The sequence below is a fragment of the Aphelocoma coerulescens genome, chromosome 3, assembly GCF_041296385.1.
Source record: "Aphelocoma coerulescens isolate FSJ_1873_10779 chromosome 3, UR_Acoe_1.0, whole genome shotgun sequence".
NCBI classification, from domain to species: domain Eukaryota; kingdom Metazoa; phylum Chordata; class Aves; order Passeriformes; family Corvidae; genus Aphelocoma; species Aphelocoma coerulescens.
The window spans coordinates 60,621,673-60,648,036 of NC_091016.1; the positions used below are offsets into that span (position 1 = coordinate 60,621,673).

Genomic DNA, 26,364 nt, shown 5'->3' on the forward strand with positions numbered 1-26,364 from the left:
GGAAAAGCGTAAATATAAAACCTGAGACAGCTGATGCTAGTTTTAAAGTTATTTCTCTGAGTACTTTCACTATTTGTACTTGAAAACCTTTGAAAGTGGGCAGCTATAGCACCATCACAGCCACTTTAGCTCTGAACAGATCACGGGCTGTGTAACCTGACATCATGGCTTCAGAGTAACTTGCTTCCAGTGGTGAACCCTCACTTGAAGAGAACTGAAATGCAAGCCTGCATCCACAGTTCAGATTAGCACCCTTTAAACTAAAACTACCAATTTATTTTTGGAAGAGCTTCTGAATGTATCATCCCACTAATAGGAGGTACACTGCAAATCAGATTTCCAACACTTAACTGAAGACACCACACAAATAAATACAGAGAAAACTGCAGACTCTAAAAATATATTTCTGTGCAGAAATACCATGGGTTTTCCCACACAGAAAATAAGATGAGTAAATTTCATTCCTGAAACTTTCCAGTAGCTCTTAAGACAACAGTAAGAACAAGGCAAAGGAGTATCAGTAGTTAACTACTACTAAGCAAACAACCCTGCCACCTCAAGATAATTGATGAAACTACTGTGTATCCCAGCAGGTGCATTTTTACACTGTGCACAACAATCCACATTCAGCCTTGGGGTACAGATTTGTCCAGAAGACTGTTAATTACTGATATGTGCTATTACAGAATTGAAACAGGAGAGCATTTTTCATTATTAGTTAGTGAGAAAAGGGAAGGAGCCCAGTATTAGAAGTCTGGAAGAATCAGGTGTGAAATTTTATGCCAGCTCCAGGGCAGGGCTGACCCCTGGAGCAGAAGATTCCATTTAAGTATAAAGGAGATAGGAGATCATGGTCAATGTGAGTAAGTTTACACCTTCAGGAAAACCAGTCAATAAAACCACAGCAGTATTTTCCCAAAATTGGTACGCAGCGTGCATGAAAAGGCTCTTCCTTTTTCCCATCCTGATGGATAATGACACAAGTAGTCCTAGACTCTGGTACCCTTTAGGATGCTTTGATGCAGCATTAAAAAACTTTGATCCCAATTCACTCGAGTTAGACACAAGCACCACCTAACAGGATCCCTGCTTTGCTGTCATGCAAGGAATTGTCTAAGCTGCTGCACACCAAAACTCAATTTACATCTTTGTTTTTCAACCATAGCCAGTTTGAAGAACATACTTGTAACTAAAGCCATTAAAAGTACCTGACACATCCCACAATGTCTAATATCTGTACAGAGCACACACTCTGCTCCAACAACAAATACATTAAAACACTGTATTCTTATAAGGCTTTGAAAATACTCCTTTTAAAGTCAGGGCAATTAGCATCTTGCTCCTCTTTGGATTAATTAAACCTATCAGGAAAAGGTTAGCATCACACCCAGGAAAAAAATTGTGCTCACCTTCAGCTACTGGACATAAAGGAGTGTCTTTTTCTTGGATGTTATTAATTATTTACCCTAACATTGCCATCAGCATCTACTTGGGGACCTGCTTGCTCCTCCCAAACAGCAGCTCACTGTTCCTGGTCTAGCCATAGCATTGTGTTTGTGGCAAATATCTGACAAACAAAAGGGGGGCCTGGTTGGTTAAAAGATACTGAGAACAACTATGATGGATCATTCAGTTAGGCAGCGTGCCAAACCTGCTTCAGAGATGCTACCCAGCTCCAAGTTTAATTAGCCCTTCCTGGAACACATCACAAAACCGCACAGAAATGGTTTTATAAACTTCTGTTGGTGCCTTTGGGCAATGGCAAATGTGCTCTGCAGCCCTTGTGTGGGAAATTTCACTGTTCTTAAATTCCTTGTCAAACCACCTAAAGGACAATGAACAAATGACAGCACTAAACCAGAGGAGGAAAAGTTGCCCCATAGTCATTGTGGCTCAAATCAGAAATCAGACAGGAGATGAGACCTTTGGGATGAGCAGCACACAGCCACTGACCCCACAGAGAGTGGCTAGCTGAGCACTGCCATAGAAAAGGCATCACAGTCAGGTAATCTGTCTTTAACCACACCATTTACAAGTTTTTTATATCTTCTCCAGCGACATCAGTTCATGCTCAGCTGGTGGGATCAGCCCTCACTGGTAATCTGGTCAGTCCCCAGTACACTGAGATATGGTTTCCAAGCAAATGCCAGGAGCTGCAGCCTGACAGCCACAAGCAGTGCATTGGGGAATTCAGCCCTTAAATTAGTAATAGTCAGGCCCCAGCCTGCCTGGCCGAGTAGAGAAGACATGGGGAGGCTCATTAAGTACCCTTATGCTGGGACTGGAGAGGTGGCATCGTGGGGTTTCACATTTATTCTCTTCCAATGCCTCCAAGTCAAAAGTGGTCAGCTCACAAGTCAGGCACTGTTTCTGTAACTGCTGTAATGGCAGGCACTGCTTGCAATCCAAAATTCAAGCTGTGCCTTTCCAGTCATGCTTTATCCCTATAATCCAGACTCCACACTGCCATTTATTGAAGCACCAATTGAGACATAATTGCAATGAGCCACCTAAAGCATTTTTCTTATTAAAAAAAACCACAAGAAAACAACCCCTCTCCCCCGATTTCTGGTTAGGCATCAGAATGTCACCATTATTGTTTGGTTTGCACTGCATATTCTTAGAATAGATCAGACCCAATTTACCTGTCAACTGCTTGTTTGCAATTTCTTAACTGTGCAACTCTTTGTGTCTCCTTTTGTGCCTTCCAATACAGTTTGAAAAATGTTTTTTAGGGAGGTTTTTTGCAACAATATGTTAATTAAAACAAAGGCTCTGACCCCCTCCCTTTCTTTTTAACTAGCCAATCTCTCAATCCCAGCTCTTCTGAGAGATACAGGAAATGCAAGCAAAATGCCATCTGTTGGCAGTGAGGTGGGACTAAGCCTTTAACATTGAAATATTCATTTTAGAAAAGCCAAGCAAAAAGATTTAATTGACTGACAAGACTGAGTTCTCTACATCACTGCAGATTCCAGGTCCAGTCCTGCACTTCTTTTCACAGTAGACATATTTCCATTTGATCTGCCATTAACTCTTTCTAAGAAAGCAAAGAGCTGCCCTTGGGCCTTTGTCCTACCAAACCTACTGCCCCTTCGGCTTAAAAATTGCAACATGGGTCTTTGCTCTCCCTTCTAAAGAGAAATGAAGGGGAAGCAGAGAAAATAAACTCAAGGTAGACCTTGAGGGCTTTTTTAGGTCTTAGTCCAGTAAGCTTCCTTTGCATGTATCATATAATTTATCCCTACTGTGCATACCCGCCTGCGGGACAGTGCTGCTCAGAGGCAGGAGACAGCCACCCCACAGCCCTGCAGAAGGAGATGCTCTACAGACCGTGATAAATGTCAGTCTGGGGGTGACAGGACAGAAATCGCTTCATGTCTACTCCAGCCTGCACCTGCTGCCCAACAGAACTGCTGCACATCTGCTGAGAGTGGCTGCTGCCTCCACACAGCAAAAAGAAAGAGGAAAAAACAAGAAGTTGAGGGCATTTTTCTCAAGTCTCACTTTCAAGAAGATAAATTAAATATCATTAAATATCCTAATAGGTAATCTGATGCCAGATAAATGCAGCAGGCCAGGCCACTACTGTTTACTTTTTGCTGTAGGTATTTTACACCAGTTAATCCACCTATGTCAAGGTTTTTATTTTTCACTCTAAGAAATCCAGTTCCATTCAAGACTCACCACCATTATCTACAAAGACTACATACTTGGAGCAAAACTGCATAAAATATAAAACCCAGCAAGTTTTGTACTCCTCTTGGATCTTCCAGCCTTGCTCCTATGAAAAGTGATTCCAGGCAGTGCAGGTGCATCCATCGGCACAGCAGGCAGACAAACAAAGGCAGATGGCCACGTGCCAGCAGGGCTGCCTTCTGGAAATTACCAAACAAATTCAATACCAACTTGCATAGTAGTATTTTCACAAATATGCAGTCACCATGCAAGATGAAACCTTTCTGCTCAAATCCCTCTCACTTTTAAATACAGTAATTTAGATGGGGGGGAAAAAACCCAGATCACATGAACAAGCTCCAGGCACCCTATCATTCTAAGATTTGTCCTCTGCAGACACCACTCTGCCAGTTCATTTTCTCTTTTCCATCACTAAGTAGCCTTCACTCTACTCCACTGTCTCCCATATGGTTAACATGAATGTGGCAATTAATATGCAATTAATAAAATGGTGCGATCAACTGCTTTTGTTCACAGCAGCAGCTGGCCTGCATGTTAGAGCGTAATTAGACAAATTAAGACATACTGCTTTTGTTTGCGGATGGACTGACAGCATTGCTCATGCTTAAATGTCACTAAGCCTATTGGCATTTGGGATTATTTTAAACGTGTCTTTTTTTATTAACACTACAAGGTATGAATAAACCAGATTTATGTGCCGCCAGCTCCAATGCCAGCGAAGTTCAAGTTTGCTTTACCTCCGAGATGTTTGCACAAGCCAGCTGAGAGCTGAGGAGAGAAGTGATGTATTTCAGAGAATGAGCACCTTTTAAGTATCACAGCCTGTAGGATGGAGCTAGTAGCTCTGGATGGGTAAAAAAACCAGAGCTGATCTACAACTGTGTCCAAGGAGAGGTTTGAAACTCTTGAAAATCAAGCAACATGGGCATTTGTCAATGACGTGTCATTGGATTAGGGCAGGGAAACAATTGAGGGCTAAAAATCTGTTGCAATTATCAGATTTTTAATGCCATTTTGTTTGAAAGGTGTCAGTTTAGCCTAGGCAGGAGCTGTATGGAAGAAAAGGAGTTTGGGAGCTGAGAGTAGGAGCAAAAGACACCCCCCCCCCATCCCCACTCTGGCAGAGCAGAGGCCCAGGGACCACAGCACCAGCTCCAAGCACCAGCAAATCCACACAACCCTGATGCCCCAGTGGGCAGAGGTGCTGGGGCAGGTGGCAGCAATGCTCTGCCAGCCTGTTCCCCCCACAGGAGCTGCCATCCAGGAGCCAGACCCCTTTTCCTCTGCAGGGTCACCCAGCAGAAGCCCATGTCCCCATCACCACCAGTACACTGCACAGCCCATATTTTCCCCTCTGAGTACATAAAGGTCATCAAGACCACCATATAAATGGCAATATGATGTTTTAATCATTTCATTACCACCTACCATGGCCTCTGCAAAAGCAGCATTGGAGGTTACCTACATTCAAATTGGGGCAGCACATATCATACACAAAGCACTGATACTTGATACTTGATAAGTCAAAGTATTTGCAAGGCAACATACCTTTCCAAGGGGTCATATACTGAAGCTTCTAGCTTCCCAATAGTGGGGAAAAAAACCCCAAAACAACAAGGGAAAGGACACTCTGTGAGAAGCAGCTGGCACAGGAAAAATAAGGTAGTGTCAAAGAAGCCTTTGAAGATTTTCACATTTAGTAGCAGCTAACAAGAAAAGGAGGATTTCAGCTGCAAGAGCACTGCAAATGTGCCAAGTGTCACAGAAGCCCTCTACCACTGCAACCCTGCACACACAGGCACACAACCCAGTTCAGGAGATGAGTGGAAGTCACCAACCTGCAGAATCCTGGAAAATGGGCTCCAGAAGGGATGACACTAATATCTGCCTTGTTAATCAGAAAATTTTCTTCTCTACTCCTCCAGCTCAAGTGAATACACTTACAGCTATGAAACCTGGTTACCTTTTATCACTTCATCTCCATGTGCTGGCCTGAGGGATGGTGAGATGCAAGTAAGAATGGATTTTGATAATGCTCCCATAATCCGTTTCTGATTGCCAGTATGACTCCATTAGCCAGCTTGATGGAGGCCTCCCTTAAAACATTTGTGCCCTTTCTGTGGAGTTTCACATTCTCCTCACCACGTTTCTGCTTTAATACGAGTCTGATTTTCTTACAGCGCTCAAAACCATTTCTTGACTTCACAAGCAACTTGCAGTAAGATCTGCAAACAGACTGCACCCAGCATCCATAAACCCCAGAAGGTTTAATCAAATTAAGCACTGAAGAACCTATTCAGTGTACCATTAACCACTATCCTCAGCCACAGGTTTTACAATCTTACTTGTTTCACATGTGGATTTGCACTTACATTGCTCTGGCTCCTTAACTACAGCAGATGCTCCCTTGCCCCAACTGCAAAAAACACTACACAAAAGATGTCCCTGAACTATCTGTTTTTTCACACTCCTCCAGATGCACTTGAGTGGTGTTAATGAGGTCCATACCAAAACCTCACCACCTCTTCCTTGTGCTCCTGAGTACGACACACAGTTTCTTGTCTGCTCACAGAGAGGAATGTATGAAATGTCCACCACCAGCACCTCCTTGCAACAGCAAGCTCAGGTTCGCACCTAACAGTGAGCAGTCAGACTAGCAGAGTGTTTTCTTTCAGCAAGGAAACTCAGCAATACCTTCATATTCATGTTAGTGGTTCACTTAAGTGTTTTACAACAACCCAGCATTACCATCATTTGACTCATCATATTTCAAGTTCTTCTTCACCCTCCCTTCATCCACAGCACTCTTGCATTTGATGCATGAAAAGACATAGCAGACCAAGCACTGGACCTCCATGGCCCATCCAGAGAAGGACAGGCAGGGAGGCTTGTTTCCTATAGAACATGCAGAGAATGTGCAGCAAAGTGAGTAAAAACTGCAAGACTCATATAGAAACACACACCAGAAGAGATGTTATTTATCCAAGGCCTGAAGTAATTTTGTGCAAATTGAGAAGTTCCCCTGCTTTGCAACATTACCATGGCTTGTTTTAGCCAAATGAACAAAACCTCCAAGAAAGCTCAGCCATAAGACATTAAGAACACATAGAGAAAAGCGGGGGGGGGAAATCCCCCATTTTTTATACATGCAATAAAGATATCCAGTTTACTTTTTCTTTCCAAAACAAACCAGTTCCTGGCTTTATCTGATGCAATCCGATATGGGAGCTGTTACGGTGTGCGCTGTTATGGTATGAGCTGGACGCAGCAGATGAAGCTGGCAATGAGGGTGGCCATCACTTGCATGAGGCTCTGTAAGTGGCTGTCCCAGCCATTCACCACACAGACTGAGCCCTTGTGTCACTTAGGGCACGAAAGGCCACAAAGGCTTGCTCAGTGCTCCGCATGGCCCAGAATTTGCAGAGATGGAAAACCTTTGTTTCACACTGCTAAATGAGAAAGCAAAGAATGAATCTTGACAGCTTGCAAGGATTCTGGCTTTTTAAGTATAACATGTTTAAATTGGGAAATTAAAATCTCATAGCTATTGGAAGAGAAACCTGGAAAAAAGCCATAGCAAACAGTGGATAATAAAATACCCAGCTTGGTTCACAACATCCTATTAATTTATAAATAGATTTAGTTATTATTTCAAATTTTATGTTTTTCACAAAACACAAATCACACAGACAGGTCTCAGCTTTACAGATAAGACAGAACTGTTGTCCTTAGAGAGAGTAATGAATAAAGAAGAAGAAAGCATTCTTTCATGAGCTAGCAGGCAACAAAACACTGAGAAAAAAATCCCCATAACTGAAGCTACTGTTTAACAAACATTAGAAGTAATCTGATATTGCCACTGGCTTGCTCCTGCATCTGTAAAAGAAAGAAAAAACTCCCAAAATCTTTATCAAAACTTTATCATCACAAAAAGCTGGCAAGAGCATACCACACCTTTAAACTTTGCGAATTTGATAAAATACCAAGTTGCAATGGGAACTATAAGAGGCAGGTGATGCTCTAACCAGGAGGTGACAGCCTCCCACAGCAGCAGCCACTGCCAACAGTGCCCCACTGCCTCACATTTCAATTCAGGAGGCATTTAAACCAAACTAAACCAAGCCCTTGACATTTCTGCCAAAGCTGGTCAGTGGAGTATCTCTGCTTAACGTTGCTGCAGGAAAACCAGCTACCAAACACTCAGCAGCCCTGGAGTCTGTCTGTAATGGTGAATGAACATGTGATGGTGACAGCCCCTACACCACTCTAATACTCCTTTTCTGGCAGGCAGACAGGCTGTTAAAGGAGGTACTGCTGCACTCTGGCTGATTTTAATCCTACCCTGTCTATTTGCACTCAATCTGGCAGCAAAGAACAGCAGAAGAACAGCATCACAGATGCTGGAACAAGGCTGAGCTGGTAATGCAGAACTTTCACTTCACAATATGACTAATTTAACAGTTTTATCGGAATAGTTGCTAGAGCTTAAAAAACCCTCAAATCCTAAAATGGTAACCTGATTATTATGGCTGCTATATCATACCACAAGTATTTTGATTATTGATTATTTGGTAGCAGGAGCACCAGGATTATTGCTGCAAACTACTGAGATCCCCTCAGTGAGGATGCCCCCCCCGCCCATGAGGCAGTTCAAATAATTTGACTGTATTATGTTTTCAAACAACCCTAACGCTACTGGGAGCATTTTCTGTGGCATGTATCAGCACTGTGAAACCTCTCCAAGCGCAGTTCTCATGATGCAGGATAAGGACCCCAAAGGGAGGCCTTTATCAACAGAGATAAAGCCCAGCCAATAATCCCCTGCTGTGCTCTGCAGTTATCACTTGACCTGGTCCCAGAAAGCACTTCCACTCTTAAACACTTTTGTTCCTTAAAATAAACATTAACAGAGTTTAAAGTGACAGTCTCCCTATGTCAAAGAGAAATAGTACCTGTCCCACCCATAACACTTTTAACTGATGGCTTAATTACTCTGCTATTCTTTTGTTTCTATGGACGGGGAATGAGTAAGAAAGGAGCCAGTGAGGCAGAGCTGGTGTCCCACATGTACACACTTGTACTGTGGGCACACCACCACTGAAGCACTAGAGGTTCTCCTGGGAAAAGTCAGGGCAGAAAGCAGGGTGACTGATTTTTGTCATTCACTGTTTCATTGAAAAATTTTCATTGAAACTCCGATGATTTGGAATTCAAAAAGAACAAATAAAATGTATGGGGTCACACCACACATCAGTGAAACTCAACGTAAGGGATACAGCAATAAATTTGGTCTGAAACATGTGAAAGTTCATTGCTATGGACCAAAAATTACATTAAAAAGCTTTGGTAGATCACCAGTCAAAGAATTCAATTGCTTATATAAGTGCTGTACTATAAATCAACGAAATTACACACATGCATACAATTTTTAAATTATCTTCTGAAAAGTTTTATAATTTTAATTTAAGTGCATTTTAGAGAGAAGGGGCACAAAGAGAAAAAGGAGGCAGGCTGCAGTGAGGGAACAGAGATTTCTGAGTACTTTACCCATGCTCCTCAATCCCATTTCCACACTCTGGAGATGCAGATTCAAACAGAGCGGTTGCTCACAATGCTCTGAGCAACACCTCTGAGGGCACTAAGAGAACCAGCCAACATCACAACTTTGTAGGAATGAACTAACCTGTCACCCAGCAAGAGAGACAAATCCCAAATACACATATACACACCCCAGGCTGTCTGGGGCAGGAGGGACCATATTCTCTTCAGTAAGAGCACCCCTGGAGCTGCTTCCTAGTCTCTAACCTCTTCAGGGCTTCCCCAGGTCTGATAGTGACTATATAGTTTTACATAAAGGAAGAATTTTCATTTTCCCTCTGAATGAACCAGAATTGACCCTGTGCTCAAAAATATAAAAATTCTGCAGAAGACATGGATTTTTCTTTCCACAGATTATATAAAATTACTTCCTCTTGGAAAAGGCCTGAAACAATCATGTAGTAAATCACACTCCTCCCACAGGAGGGGACATCAAATGAAGCTTGCTTAAAAATGAATGGAGAATATGGTAATTCAGAAAACAAAATACAGGTGGTTTTGCTAATCAGTGTTAGCATCGTGTGGCAAGATGGGGATCTTTCAATTCCTGGTAATAACGAGCCATTGTCAGATAGTCAGTGTGAGACTAATGAGGAAAAGAAAAATCAATACAGTTGTAAATATACTCATTTACCTTTTTTTTTTTTTTCTTTTTTTTCAAAAAGACCTGGCACAAGATAGCCAGACAGCTGGCTTTTGCAGGAAAAGCTTTCTTTGTCTTGTGAAATTTCTCCCTCATCACTCTTAAATAGACTTTTCTGAGCAACCATTCCACAAACAGCTGGGTGCCTTTGCTTAGGTGGTCAGAAAAGAAGGGAAGGCAGGCAATACAGCTAAAAACAAAACAGCTGAACATTACCATTGTCTGTCCTCTTCTCTCCTTATTTCCCATCTGTATTTGCCAGTGAAACTTGAAACTCTTCAGATTAAAAAAGGAGAGTCATCACAATTCAGGAATTCTTTCTTCTCACATTCAGAGGGAAAATAACCTTAGACCAAAGGTTATTCAAAAGCAGACTGGTTTTTTAAAATAAGTACTCATCAAGCGCATTAAGCACCTTTTGAGTCTGTTAGACCTTTTTCTTATTTTTCCTGGCCTTTTTATCCACTGATTGTTCCTATGGCTTTCAATTAGAGTGCTACGTCAACAGCTCCACTCATCTAAAACAATAATTTTGCTGAAAAGGAGCATTATTGAACTGAAAGCGAGTGCTCAAGACCTCTCAAACACAGACATATCACATGCACAAAACAGTACCATCCTGTATCAACTTAGCAGCCCCATCAGATACAATATTTACATACACTGTCCTGAAGGGGAAATACATTATTTTTATAAGAAAATTGTTCCCAATGCCTTCATCCTCTAAAAGAGCAATAAGAGAATTTTCCTTGTTTATGTTTGTTTTATTTATTTATTTCCTCAATAATGACAACACAATACTAAATGACCAAAATAGCTAAAGAACAGGAACTGATCTTACTTGGCCAGAAGGAGTTGTTGTCTTTGCTCAGTAACTTTTTCTTGAGGCGCCCAGGCAGCTTGGTGTGAGTGTTGCCCATTTTGCTGGAATACAGCGGGATGAGTTCCTCCTCCTCCTCATCGTTGCAGCTGGGCTGCCACTTGCTCCTGCCGAAGCACCCGACCATGGGGTCAGCGGGCAGGCAGTGCACATAGGCGATCATTGTGAGATGCTGCTCTCAAGGATGTCCCTGCTGTCCCCAATGGCTAGCTCCGAGCAGAAGGGAGTGGCCTGCTTATAACCCTTGAGCGGACGCATTCAAAAGGCTGTGGAGGAAAAGATATTCTCCTCCTTCGTACTTAGGCAAGCTAAGCTATTTGGATATCCTGAAAACTGTTTGGAATAGGATTCTCTAAGTCCTTAAAAAAGAAGGAAAACAACAAAAAAATCAAGCACCTGGTTAAGCAGCTCACTGTAGCTACTGGCTGCCCTGCTCCTGCCCTCCTCCTGCCCGCAGCTCACAGCCACAAGCAGGAAAATAGAGGCTGCGGAGAGCTGGGAAACCCAGCCACTTGCCACAGACCTTGGCCTACTCCCTCTCTGCTTCCTCTCCAGTCTGTGGCTTCTCTTAAGCCTTATCCCCGATTATTCACCACTCTCTGAACAACAGGTACTAACAGCCACACACAGATGGCCATATCCAAGAAGCTTATTTAAAGCTGAGTTGCTGTAATTGCTGTGACACTGGCAGCTACAGAACAATAACTGGGCAGGCACGTGCCAAGAGGAAGAACACATACCTTCTTCTAGGATGCAAAATCAGGAAAAAACATACAGACTAAAAAAAAAAAGAGCAAAGTGTTGCGATTCCAGTATTTGGCTTTTATTAAAGAAGCTCCCTTTCAAAGTTCGAACCATAATGACTGTCACCAAAAGACAGTAGCTTCCAGGTTAGACTACAACTGGATTGATGCTGAACACAAAGCATAAGCAGGTATCGGCTTGCCTGCAGTATGGCACAAATACACACATCCTCACAACGCCTCTACAGTGTAGCTATTATTCCTATTTAAAGATGAAGACATAGTCTCAAACGGATTTAGTAACCTGCCCACAAAGTGGAAAAGCCAGGATTAGAGTCGAGGTATTCTCAGTTCTTTAGCCTCATCCACAAGTCACTAATCCGTGGGACTTCTCCCAAATACTGCACTACTAAGCAAGTTTCCATTCTGCTAATGGTCCCATACTGTTCTTCTCTGGGATTCAGGAAGCCTGTCCTTCCTAGGCTTTTGAATTGACTGTAACAGCACAGTCAGATTGGGACAGCAAGGAAAATGTCACATGAAGAGACCACTCGGCATAAAATGCTGTCTTCAGCAATTTTTAAAGTTTTAAGTTGTTTGAAAGATTACATGGGAGAATATTTGTTTATAAAAATGGGAAGATATCAAAACCCTGAGTAAAGTACAGTAAAGAACAATTCTTAGTCTGCTTTCTTAACTGTTCTTTATAAATGCTTTGGTGGCAGCCCATATCATTCATGGAAGTGGCTGCTCTCTATATAGGAGCAAAATATAAGTACCTACACATAATAAAAAAGGCTTTATGTGCTATTTGTATTACAGCTGCAATAACCTTTTGGTCAGGAAGAAAAAACCCCCAAGCCCACTGTTTTAGAAAAACAACACAGAGATGCACATCTCCTCTTTCCCCCTGACACACACACACATCTCCTGCTGCCTCAGTGCTGCTGCTGCCTGCACTGGCAGCTGCAGCCCGGGAGCAGGGTGTACACACCAGCTGCCCACAGGCACTGCACCAGCGTGGCATCAACCTCCAGAGACACAAAACACAGAGCACCATTCAGCACAAACTGTCTGCAACACTGACTCAACAGTGCTGGCAAAGCATAGAAAGTTTACGAAAAACTGGCTAATTTGGTGAGGGGGTTTTGTTTGTTTGGGGTTTTTTGTTTAACATCCTGTTACTCTGCACAGCAATCTGAGTAAATAATTTTCACTATAAAGCATTTCATACACATCTCACATGACTGAATCTCAGCAAACTTGCAAGTAGATGAAAACAGGTCTTATAATGAACTGTGCAGATACCTTTAATAAATAGGGATGAAACAAGCCCTGCCTGCAATTCTACATTTTTGAGAACAATTTCAAGTATCTGCAAAAATATGGATGGAAAGGGGAAAATGTGCCAAGAGCAAGGGCAATAGCTGTTGGTACCACTGGCTTGTCTGTATAGACAGCAGAAACTCACTGGCAAACACTGAATGCTGGCAAACAGGCCTTTGAGGCAAATACAAATTTACAAAGCCAAGTACATCTACTCATCAGACTATGAGAAAGACAAACTGTGATTAACATTAACAGAGCTCAATTCACTCATCAACTGCGCTGATATTCTTGTGTCTGCCAGAATAAATGAATGTCTAGACAGTCCTCCTGGGTGGAATGAAACCCCAAGAGTGCTGTCAGTGAACCAGTTCATAAGAAGGCCCTGTTAATGCCTCCCTAATGGGACAGTACCTCTATAACCCACTTGTCTGGTCACTGTGCCTGCTGTCTCACCCTTTCAATTCCCTGTGATTATCAGGGTCCTGGGAAGAGTCACTGTCACAGATATGATGCACAAAACTTCAGAGCAATACCAGGCTACTGATAAAAGTGTGCACTTGGACGTACATTTATTGCTCCTGCAGACAGGAACAGTATCTTTTATTACATAAGAATACAGGTGGATTTCAGTTATGTATTTTTTTTTTACTTTAACAACTCAAAATCACACTATCAGATTACATTTCTAAAGGATACTGGCTGATATTTGCATGCAGTCTTTCTATTCCTACACAGTCATGTTACTTGATCTACACACCAAACCAGTATTATCAGGTAACATGCAGTACGAACCCAGGGGCAAGAAGACAGGGGACACCAACAAAATTCAGTGTTCAGCAGACTCCCATGCTCCCAAACACTTATCAAGATGACACAAGAAAACATATTGCCCTGGAGTCCCCATGACATTTACCATGCACTTCTCTAGACTACAGACATACTCAATTATCCATGTTTCCAATGCATGCTCACGAATAAGGCTGATGCACAATAATGGGATCATGGATGAAATCGAGTTTAACAAGTATATTTACCATATGGTAGGCATTAATGTCCCCACAAGTTTTTTACTTGAAGAATAAATCTGTTCTTCCCTGAAGCCTAGAAGACCTTGGTAACATAAATGATAAACAATTTGGTGACGGTTATGGTCTCAGCTATTAGCAAATGTAAAACCATAAAGCGTTGCCAAGATGTACCATGGTCATGTGAGAAAGATACTGTGTACATTGCCTCTTCATCTCCCCCCAAAAATCCTGTAAAAAACCCCCAGCTATTTTATGCTATGTCTATATGGAGCAAGAACCTCTCTAAGTTTGATAAAGTCAAAATTTTATCACAAAACTTTTGAGTAAACTTCACTTATTCTACTGCAGCTGTAGTGCAGCTTTTTTTTTTCAAATACACAAAAGTGAGGCTGTTCATTTTTCACAGCCTTGAGCTATCTTTTATATAAAGATTTCCCAAAAGTAACATTTTATTTCCTTTATTATTCTTTTTCATGCATTTTAAAAATGGAACTATTAGTAATGCAAGTATGAATGCTCTGAGCAGGCTGTTAAATGTGCGTATTTATCAGCATATTTCGTTTTTGCTAAACCAACTCCTCACACTCAGGCTCTATTAGAGAGAGCTTGAATCATTAGGAATAATTACAGAAAACATTTATTTCCTTATATTGGAAACAATGTTTGGTCTAAACAAAAAAGATCATTAATAGTTTGACAGGACTCACAAAACTGTGACTAACTCAGGTGTGAAAGAAACAAAATTATGAAGAAAAAACCAAAGAAAACATTATCCCTTGTATTAGACAAGCATATGTGGTCCTGAGCTCTGAGATCAGCAATGATACTGATGAATATTACACATAGGAGTTTAAAAAATATATAGGATACATCTATTGGGAACTTGGGGGATACAGAATCACAAAGGATTGTCATGTCAGCCCTACTCTGGCATTAAGATAATCTTTATAAATAGGCTACATAAGGAATTATATCATCAGTCTTTATGTACAATTTGTAGATCCTCTGGATAGAAGGCAATATGCACCATGAAGTGAAATAACAGCACTTTTATGGACACCTTGCACACCAAAACCATCAAATGAAGTAATTCCTGATGCAAGCCCAGCAGCCAAACTGCAAATTAAAGACAGCTCATAGAAATCCACGGGGATAAACTTTGCTCTCATTAGACACTGATTCTATTTTTAGCAGTGATGAATTGATGTGTTCTGGGCTTTTTGGATAAGCAGCTGGAGCTTTTAAATTGTACTTAAATAGTTATTTTTAAAACAAACAGGTAAAAAATAATATTTATATATTAAACATATTTCATCAGACCATATAGCATTAACTAAGCCCTAAAATAATACTCTCAGAGAGAAGTATCCTTCTTTTATAGCTGGACAACTCAAGACACAGCAAGAATCAGCACATGTCCTTCATGGTGGAGCACTCAGTATCCTTGGAACTGGAAATGGCCAGACTGGACATGGGATGTCCTGCTCTCCTGGCCTGTGCACGTACCTTTCCTCTTTCCTGTGCATATAGTGTGTGTGGAGTCTTAAATCATGTTCCTTTAACACAAATACAGCAGATAAAAGCTAAAGATTTTCAAAACAAAGAGAAAAAAACCCCCACCTTGAGGTATTGTAAATTTGCTTTTTAACTGAACACAAATCTCTCAAACAGGAAGCGAGCAGGAGGTATCAGCTTTACAGTGTTTAAAGCAAGCCCAGCATTTGAGGAGCTGGTACAGCACTGGCAGACATCAGGGTGCAAGGGACATGAAAGGGACCCAGGGTGGCAGGGATGCACACAAAGCTTTGTGATGTTCCAAAAAGCTCTCTTCATTTGGCCATATTCAGGCCCTCCAGCATTAGTTCTATCCCCTACTACTTTCATGGATGTATTTTTATCCTATGCTTGTGATCACACTGTATCTATGAGCTTTTAGATCTTTTAAAAAAATTTTTAAGGATGTAAGTAATAAGGCATGTGCAGCTTAAAGAGCTTGACTGGCATGGCAGGTAAAAGCAGTCCTAACAAGCAAATATGCTTTGTAAAAAGCTACAGCAAGTGTCACTGGCAACTGTGTACCTAACAAACTGGAGGCAGATCCCTGGATGATGGGGCATTTGGCTAGCTTAATTCCTGGTACCCAAACAGTCACTCCCAGCTTCAGGGTGTCATCCTCAGGCAACCTCAGCCCTCTGCAAGGACACCGAATCTGCAAACCACTGGTTATAGCAGGCACCCGTAAAACACAACAAAAACCAACAACAATAAAACCAAATATAATACACAACGATCATAAGGAATCTACGTGCCTGTATTTCCTCTGCTGCACTAACTCTGAACATACCCATTACCCTCTCTTTCATAGCTTAATTTAATTTTTCCTTTGCTGTTATGTAATAGCCCTCTGCAATTATTTTTAATTCAATAAGGATTTTTATACACAGTACATAAGACACTAGACAAGAAAAATATACTTTATGTTCCATTACTGGCAGTCCTATCATATTTTAAAATACACTTCTGCATTCTAATTATTCATCTCTACTTTCAGTTAGAAAGCCTTCTTAAGAGCAACAAGCAATATTTTATGTTTGATATTAATGCTTGATCACTGCTTTGCAATATTTAAACGAGAAAGCAATTAAAGCCAGCAAGATAAGCAGCAGGTAACTCAGAAATGTATTCCTATGCCCTTCTGGTTTAGCTCTGCTGCCATACAAAAAGAAATATGAAGTACTTTGGTCCGTGCACTCTGTGACCCGGACCACCTTTGGGAAGGGGGTGATACATGTTTGGGGCAGAAGACAGGGCTGTGAGTGAAACAGAAGCAATTAGGTATCACTACTGATAGTTACAACAAGCTATTCTTGCTGCCTTACTCTAGCAGTTGGGTCCCACACATCTCTGATCCCTCTGAAAATGCAGAGCAAAAGATGATGCTGCCAGAAGCCAGGGGAGAAGGCAGTTTCCAGTCTGGGGCCACAATGGATGGCAGTGTTGACACTACTGCTACACCCACACACTCTGTGAGCAAAGGAGTCACATCCTACCAGCTTATTTTACAGTTCATATTAAACAGCAACTCAGACAGGGTTGGGTAGATTACCTGGTTCATGTCTGCTCATTAAACTTATTACCATGGTAACAGGAAGAGAAAGAAGTCACCTCCCCACTCCTATTATCGCTCACAATTCTTTTTTAATGGATTTAAAAGCCCAAAGAGGGAAGCACCTTCCTGATACAGAGCAGCAGCAACGTCTCTGCCACCTGCACAGCTCACTGGAAGAGTTCACACACAGTGGGGTTTTCAGTACAAAAACCAAAGCAACCTACACTACTTGATAAAAACCACTGTTAGAAAGCAGCCTTCAGTCAGAAGGCTGCAGCCTCCTCACCCTCCTCCTTCTGGAAGAAATGGTCTGACCATGCTGCCTTCTGTTCATATACACCATCACTGCTGTCAAAAATGCAGTGCCACCTCCTGGACACGCACGTTCCTGGGAAGGCCTGCTTTGGCCAGGTGTGCCATGGAGAGTTAGGAATGCTCTCAAGATTAAAACAACAAAAATAGTAAAAAGAATGCAAACCTGTGTTGAGAGAATTCATTCTTTTTGGTGAGTACTTCTAAAACATTTTGGTTTTACATGGTCAGTGTTTCAGTAAGTAACCTCATAAAGAACTGCTTTTAAGCTCTGTGTAAGATGAGGGAAAGGCTGTGGGTGTTGTCTGCTTAGACTTCAGTAAAGCCTTTGAGAATTTCCCACAGCATTCTCCTGGAGAAATGGGCAGCTCAGGACTTGGCTGGGTACAGTGTTTGCTGGGTAGAAACCTGGCTGGATGGCTGGGCCCAGAGAGTGGTGGTGAATGGAGTTACATCCAGCTGGCAGCTGGTTGCGAGTGCTGCTCCCCAGGGATCAGTGTTGGGGCCAGTCCTGTTTTAATATCTTTTATCAATGATCAAGGGGATCAAGAGCACCCTCAGTCAGTTTGCAGATGCCAGACTGGGTGGGAGTGTTGATCTGCTGGAGGGCAAGAAAGCTCTGCAGAGGGATCTGGACAGGCTGGATAGGTGGTATGAGGACAATTGCGAGGTTCAACAAGGCCAAGTGGCAGGTCTTGTCATTGAGTCACAACAGCACTAAAGACTGGAATAAGAGTAGCTGGAAAGCCACCTGGCAAAGAAGGACCTGCAGGTGCTGGTCAACAGTGCCTGAACATGATCCAGCATGTGCTCGGGTGGCCAAGGCAGCCAATGGCATCCCAGCCAGCAGGACCAGGGCAGTGACTGTCTGTACTCAGCACTGATGAGGTCATACCTCAAGTCCTCATCACAATAAAGACATTGAGGTGCTGGAGCAAGTCCAGAGAAGGACAACAAAGCTGGTGAAAGGTCTGGAGCACAAGTCATGAGGATAAGCTGAGGGAGCTGGGGGTGTTTAGCCTGGAGAAAAGGAGGCTCAGGGGACAATTTAACACTCTTTACAGCTCCCTGAAAGGAGGGTGTAGCCAGGTGGGGGTCAGCCTCTTCTCCCAGGTAACAAGCGATAGGACAAGAAAAAGCCTCAGGTTGCACCAGGTGAGGTTTAGATTGGATAGTAGGAAAAACTTCTTCACTGAAAGGGCTGTGAAGCATTGGAACATGCTGTCCATGTGGAACTGGTTGAGTCCTCATCACTCAAAGTATTTAAAAGACCTGTAAATGTGACATTTGGGGACATGGTTCAGTGATGGACTTGACAGTGCTGGGTTAACATTGGACTAAATGATTGTAGAGGTCCTTTCCAACCGAAATGATTCTATGATATAAGGCAAGGAAAAAAAGTGAAACTCAGTTTTATTAATAGAGTGGTGCTTCAGTATATAGTAAAAAAAAAAATCTCAGAATGTCAAAAGATGAGCTGATCCATTTTGTTCATCCATTTTAAATAGAAACTGGTAGGTAGTACTTAGCCCGACAAGGACTGGATTTTCCATTCTGTAGGGCACAACATTCAACACTGAAGAGCCATCGTTCAGTCTGGGCAGAGCATTCATTCATTGTTTTTCAGACAACAGAGCAGCAGCTAATACATCAGGCACACTACAATAGAATGCAACAATATTAAAACATCAGTGAAGGAGCAAGAATGGCAAACCTAATTGTCTAAAAGTAAGAAATTAAATAGTCATGTTTTTCAATTTTCAGCTTGAAGGGGTTTTCCTGTGTATTGGTGTACATTTCAGCCATACGTTGGTTCCACTCAGAGATGCTCTTCCACATCCCATGCCACTGGTTTGCATGGAAGGCACAAGGATGTCACACCTACTCCATGCCACAGATCCCTCTCCGGTCATGGTAACTTGCCAGTGTAGACATAGCTTCTCATAATCATTGCACATGCTTAAGATAAAGTAGTTTTATTATTTTTAAAAGCACAACCAATGAAAAAAAGTAACCTTGTCACAGGCTTCTGTCAGCAGCCTAAGGAATGGTGGTAACTCAGCAAAGATAATTAATTACATTAAAAGAACTAAAACAAAACTTTGTATCAAATATAATCCCATTAACCTGGAATGGTTCAGCAGTAAATTTTTAACTGAAGTGTCACATTTACTTGAAAATCATATCTCTGCAAGATAAGCCAGTTAGCACTAGCTTCTTATGAACTATGACTAAATACAGCCCACCTACTTTCTAAGAGGTCACATAAAGGCTTTCTGTAAAGAGTAAGTAAACTCTTGGGTTTACAGATCAGGCTAGAGGAATGCATCAAATTCCATTAGAAAGAATAATGACAAAAATATGTACCCCTTGCCAAAGAAAAGATTAAGCTAATGAGGAGCAGTACAAATTAGCAGTATTTCAATCCAACATGAAGTCACACCCTAGGACGAGCATTCCTGTCGAGTCCCAGTCAATAAATACATCTGTATGATGTGTGAACTTTTTACTATCAATTACACAGTCTTGATGTTTTTTTAGAGAAAATTCATATTGATTTGTCATTTTTGTATCTTTAACAACAAACTTTCTGGACTGCTTTTTCAGGCAGAATATGAAGTTACCAAGTCAACAGTCAGCTGTTCTTGCAGCAACTGATTTTCCAACAAAATGATTGAATGCAGGTGCTACAGCTGCTATGCAGCCCACCAGGGCTGTTCTTTCTTGTATTTGGAGTTGCTGCTCTGTTAAAAAAAAGTCAAATGGTTGAGCTTCACAAAATGAACTGGAAAGAGAAGCCTGTATACAAGCCACAAATTAACAGACCCACTTGTCTATGCGTTTCATTTTCAGTCTGTTTACTGGCCAAAAAAAAAAAAATTCATCCAGAATTTCCAAGGAATATTATTGAAAAGTCTCCTTTCTGATTATCCTCCCTATATGCCAACTTTCTGTTAGAGAAGGCTCTTCTGTGCAACAACTCTGACTGAGCAATGCAAAATGCCTTGGTTACGACAAAGCCCATATCAAAGCTACAAATAAAGACATGAAAAATTTATATAATTCTTCGAGTCTATGCTTCAGTTAATTTCAGAATTATGTATTCTTAAAATTCTGTATTTTGACAGACTGTAGGCCACTGAATCAAGATAAATTCGAAGTTGAACAGATTATAAACTTTTTTGTTCTTAAAAAGAATCACTCAGCCTTTATACGTATTTTGCACTAGACTTTTTTTAAAAAATGAGAGTAAAGCCACACAAATTAGCATGATAATTCAAGAACAGGTTCCAAAATTTTAGCAGGAAAGTAAAATTATTTTTAACTGACTTGAAAACGATCCTTTAAGACAAGAAGCAGTAAGATGAGAGCAACCTCTGCATGGGAGAACAACATGAGGAACCCTTCAAGATCTTTAGAGTGGAGCTAGAAGCTGTGTGACCTGACAGAGTGGAACAACTCTCACCACAGCAATCTTCCAGGCAGGACTACTGCCCTAACCAGCAACACTGCTTCAGAGCATGCACTGATTCATGACAATCCACATGGACACATTGAAGATGGAGGAAAAAAAGGCTTTGAAAATAATAAAAAACTGTCTTTCAAATAGCCATTAGGCAGGAAACACAGCTTTGCATTTTCTACTGTTCTCCTAATTTGTCAGCCACGTTTACTCCAGCACTCTGCCTGTAAGGAGAAAAGTTAACACTGACCCTTGCATCCTTCTTCCTCAAGAAGGACTCAGTGTTCCCACCATCTTCTGTTTTCTAGTATGGCTTGCATGAGGAAGGTCACCTCTCCAGAGGGTGCTGCACAAATGATGGCTTCTGGTTGCTAGCAACTACAAAACCCTCCTTGTGATCTTGGATTCATCTGAGATATGAAACCAAGACAACAAAAAGCAAACCTGAATGACTGAAGAAGGGTCCCTTTGTGCATTCAGATGGTGGAAAGCTTTTCTCCTATTTTAACACAAGTTTCCCTGCAAATTCCCTTCAGGCAAGAGTTGGCAACTTGTTGCCCTAATAATGAAGGGAGGAAAAAGCTGGGTTTTCCTCATTATTTAAGCATCATGCTTCTTTATCCCACATAAGCATGTTAAAGATGCAGCAATTCTCTTAAGGCTAAACAACACACAAAATCATCCAAGACTTTGTGGCTGAGATGCAGAGATGCAGACAGAAAGCACATTACTCTCATGAAAAGCAGGATCTGCCGATGCTGGAGATGCCTCTGCTTGAGCACCACAAATGTTAGTCCTTCTCTTAACTACGGGATGTGGCTAAAATGCCTGGCTTGTATTTCTGTTTAAGCACTATTGATGGGTTTAAATTAAAGTGGAGATGCATTGAAAGTCAGAAAGAGAAAGGGGCCAGGATGCTGTGCTGCAAAGAGCAGATTTGCAACACATCTCTGGATTTAAAGGTTTCACAAGGAAGACCTTGTAACAAGCAGCCTGAAGTGAGACACAGCAGTATCTCACTACGTGAGTAAAAACAGTGCGTCACAAGAAAAGAGCAAGAGAAAACTAAAAGACGTCAGCAAGGTTTGGAGACTTTGAAAGCAGGAAATCTGTGAGATAAAACTTCTAAGGAGAATGCAGCACATCTGTCACTAGAAAAGAACAGGAAAAGTCCAGCAAACCCGACAAGGCTGAGGGGAAATTTTGGGGAAATTTCCACCTCAGCAGTACCTGTTGATGAGTCTAAAGGAAAGAATGGGGTGAGCAGGTCTCATCTGTGATATGGTTTGATGCCATGAGAACCTGCAGCACATCCTGCTCCTTGTCCAGCCTTTTCCTGCAGCCAGCCTCCAGTGAAGCAGAACCAAGAGAAACTTCAGAAGCTGCAACTACATATTTAAAGGGATAATTCTTCCTGGTCTTCACAGGATGACCAACAGAAGCACTGAAACATGGGACGACTACAACATTTGCAAAGTGCAAATGCAATCCTGTCCCCAAGTTTCCATGTAGCCCTCTGTCACAAAGTTCCCTTACCAGCTCCAGAAACTCTGACTTAAAACTCTCCACAACATTATCAAGAACCATCTGAAAAACATTCTTTGTCCACATTATCCTGTTTGGATGTCTGCTTCACAACTTCCCTCCTCAGATGGTTTGGAACCTTTTAATGTCTGACTTCAATTAATTCAGAACACAGTCATAACCATTTATCTTGTGCCAATACTCTCCTTGGACTTCAGCAGGCTTCCTCCCTCCTTGTGGTATTTACCTCCCAAGCTACCAGCTAGACTAAATAACCTATGCTTTTGTAATCCCTCTGCATATGAACAGCAATTAAGTTTAAAGTATTTTAAAGTCTGAAAGTCCAGGTAAGTTATACAAGAGCTTCAAATGCCAAATACATTTTCTGAATTTTTTTTTAAATATAGTTAGAAAAAAGTGGGATGCTCTGGATGACTGGGATAGTATTAGAAAGAGATGCCTGAGGTAATTATAGACTGTTTTGCCAGCCGTTAACCACAGCAAGATCACAGCTGTGACAGGACTCTGAATAAAAGAATTAACAAAATTTCCATTTCTTAATATCAAGAAAAGTGCTTTCACAGGGAACGGGTCTCCTATTTGACAAAGGTTTATGACATTTCCTTGGAAGTAACAGCAGCCTTCTGCAAAACTGCTGTTTGGGGGGAGGATGGGACTGGGGGAAAAACCAATGTAGAGGAGTAACAAGCATAGAGAATACAAATCTGGTAACACAATACTTGTACAATGTGCAATCATTACCATGCTTAAAGCACTGAAAAATGCATGAAGATATTAATAGATTTCGAGTATGTGTGCTGTCTCAAAGACCACTTCAACACGAAATTCTTTAGTGCTTATTAATCCAATCAGCTGTGCATGCTACTTTTACATCTATTTTAATATTCTCTAGCCTGCACACATTTTACTGCTTAAAATTAAGTGCTGGCTTCCTGCTGCAATTTGACAGAAATTCACTGCCCTCTACTACTGCTTTGCACAGCGATGGCCAACTTCATTGTACTGCAGCCCTCCAGACAATGGAGGAGGTTAACAGATACTGCTTAAAAGCAAACATCAGCAGGTCAAGGAAAACAGCAGATGATCTTTCTACCTATGATTCACTTACCAACAGGCCCTCTTCAGAATTGCTGTGCCATGTGAATTGTGCAAATGGCTCCTATTGCAGCCTGCAATAAAGAGCCAGATGTGGAGCAGAAAGGCAGAGTGTGCATTAAATGCACATGTGAAGGAAAAGCTGTGTCTTAATTACACAGTTGTGACAGCAGAGGACTCAATTTTCATAGCCTTAAAGAATACCACCTGAGTCAACGAAAAGACTACAAACATCAAGTATTTTTGTCTGTGTGTGTTTATACTGCACAGTGTTTGAAAAGCACAAGCTGAATTCAAGTACTGAGGGCCAAGCACATACAGTAGTCTGCCCTGACCTCCACATTTCCAATCATCACCTAAAGATTTACTGATGGAGAGCTTTAATACTAACTGATTTCACAGCTGAATCTATCTGGCTTGCCTTGTCACCGTACCACTTTAGGGTGAAAGCCCATGTGCCCTGGGAAAGGCTGGTGTACCTGCCAGAAGATATTTTTACCTAATGCCTGCATATGCTCACCCTGCTTCACCAACTGCCTCTGACCTTCTTAAAAATTTAACGGAAAAAATAGGCACCCACACCCTGTTCTATGACCAAAAAAAGCAAATCAAAACCACAGCAAACAATAGGCATTCATTCCGCAGGTTCTGTACCCGTGCCATTTGGTGGTCTCCTCAGAGGCAGTCAAATGAAACAGATCCAAGGAGTGGAACAACATGCTTCCACGATATGGTGATTAAATATATTCACAGGCAACCTCTGAACTGCAGAAGCAAGAGCTGGGGTACTCCACTCTCCCCCAGTGGGTCAGCATGGCACAAGTACTCCCTGGGATTTCCATCTGCCCATTCTGCTACAAACAGAGCCAAGAAACAAGCAGGGTAGGCACCACAGGCACAGCTATAGCTCTGCTATCCAGGCATTCCGCTACCTTTGAAAATTCCCTTTTATACATATGCTACCCTCTTCCAATGCACTTAGATTGTAAATGAATCCAAGCAGGAACAGTATTTTGTATTTTAAGTATATTAGACAATAGGACTGTAGCCATAGGTGAAGGACTTGAGTGACACTTAAAAGCAGAAGTATATTTATAGTATTTCTGAGCATGGACTAACTTCAGTAAGAATGTTATTACCCAGACCTATAATCTTCCTTTTGTTGTTCCATTTCATTCCATACTTCCAGGCACAGTTAGAAGCCATTCCCATTCACTGCAGCCTGACGGAGAAAGGCTGGTCCTGTACCAGATGCTATTATCCACACTCGGTCATGGACACATCATTCCCCACCTCCACTCCTCTCGTTCCTTCAGTGTGAATTAATAAAGCTGTCATTTAATGAATAAAACCTTCAAACTTTATGCAGTCTTAAACAGTAAAATCTTGCTAGCAGCTAAGTGGAAACTGACTTTTTCCCCCCACAGCATGAGAACACAACATGTCTGACAGAGCTCTCGGTGGTGGTGCTCACAGAGCTCTCCTGGCATGTCCAAGGTTCACACAGGTGTAACGGAGAACTGAGAAGCAGGGGGCTTTTGTAACTTATAGTCATATGCTTGATACTTAAACGTCAGTCTGTACTAATTCTGTCTTTGTTCAAACTGCTTTTATACACCGAAGAACTGGAGATAGTAAGTGTCCTCAAAGTTACTCACCCTAATAAAATAAAGCATATGATATAAAAAACAACTACAGAAAGAATGGATCCCATTGTGATTATGCATAACTGAAACAAGTAAAAAAATTGAAATGAATAAATAAATGAATGAAAGAGGAAGAAATACCACAAGATCAATCTAGGCTTAAACTAAACTCATTTAATTCTGCCAGGAATCTTCACTTTGACAGATCCCTTCATTTAGATTATTTTAGGTCCCCTTCCTCATTTTGGCCTGGTGTTACACACACAAAAAAAGTAAAACTTTAAACAGAAAGAAAAAAGAAAGCAACTTTTACAAATTTTTTCTTGTCTAGTTCAACTTGGAAAACACATTTATTTAAAGACAGAGAAAATCTGTTCCTGATTTCAAACATTGGATATTTCACGAGAAAATTGCCAAGAAAAGAATCCAAGGAATGTCCTTACATACACACAACACGAGACAACTGGTGAGCAGCCTTGTGATCTTTGACAAAAAAAAAAAAATTTAAAAATCAGCATTTCTAGCATGGAACTCTTCTCCAGAGAGCAAGCAGCACATTGCTGGGATTTTTCATGGATAGCTTCTATCATAACTTCTTGCTATTATTAGTATAAAAGACCTCCCTCTCAAATGCACAGCTGTAAGACAAGCAAGGATGGAAAATACTGCCCAAGTGCAGGCAAGCAGTAAGCACACATGCCTGCTTTACAGCATTTCTTGGCACTATTCTTCCTCTACAAAAGCTATGCAGGAAACTCCAGGCAAGTACCACAAAATCATGAGCTCATTTTTCAGCACATGCCAATGAACTGCTCATGACATTGCTAGGAATTAATTTTTTACCAGGGAAATTTATTTCAATATTCCATCTGTACTCCTTCAGTCCCAAAGATCAATAACTAGCACGCACTATTGCCTCTGCTGCAGGCGCCCAACTTAGGTCAAATTCCAATACAACCCATGTTTCTGGCTATGAGGGCACCTGAAGAGCTGAGAGCTGCCCACAGACTAGTGCTGTGTGAGGGCCAGCCTGGATCAGCCTGGGAGCCAGAGACACTGGGTCACCTGCCATGCATGGGCAGAGACACCCAGCTCTGAGCACCTATTTTCCCCTGAAAAGAAAAAATTAGAGGCAGCAGACCTCTAGAGCTCATGGAGGCCAAGTTTTAGAGTGGGGGGATTTCATCACCCATCCTACACACACCAACAGACTACACTGACTCAGACCTGGGATTCATTTATCAGATGGAGTGTGCTTGACAAATCAGACTGAG

The 26,364-nt window shown here is 41.6% G+C and overlaps 1 protein-coding gene across 6 annotated transcripts in view; it reads right to left on the bottom strand.

The window, feature by feature from the left end:
• NHSL1 (NHS like 1) overlaps window positions 1–26,364 on the bottom strand; it is a 179,778-nt gene that overhangs the window by 60,579 nt on the left and 92,835 nt on the right. Inside the window, exon 1 of one of the 6 annotated variants that reach the window (XM_069010504.1) lies at window positions 9,247–9,282. The exons of the other annotated variants lie outside the window; for them this stretch is intronic. Within the exon in view, the coding sequence (XP_068866605.1) occupies window positions 9,247–9,265 (19 nt within the window). The 5' untranslated portion in view covers window positions 9,266–9,282. Of the gene's footprint in view, window positions 1–9,246; window positions 9,283–26,364 lie in introns of those variants that run through there. 6 annotated transcript variants of the gene reach the window in all.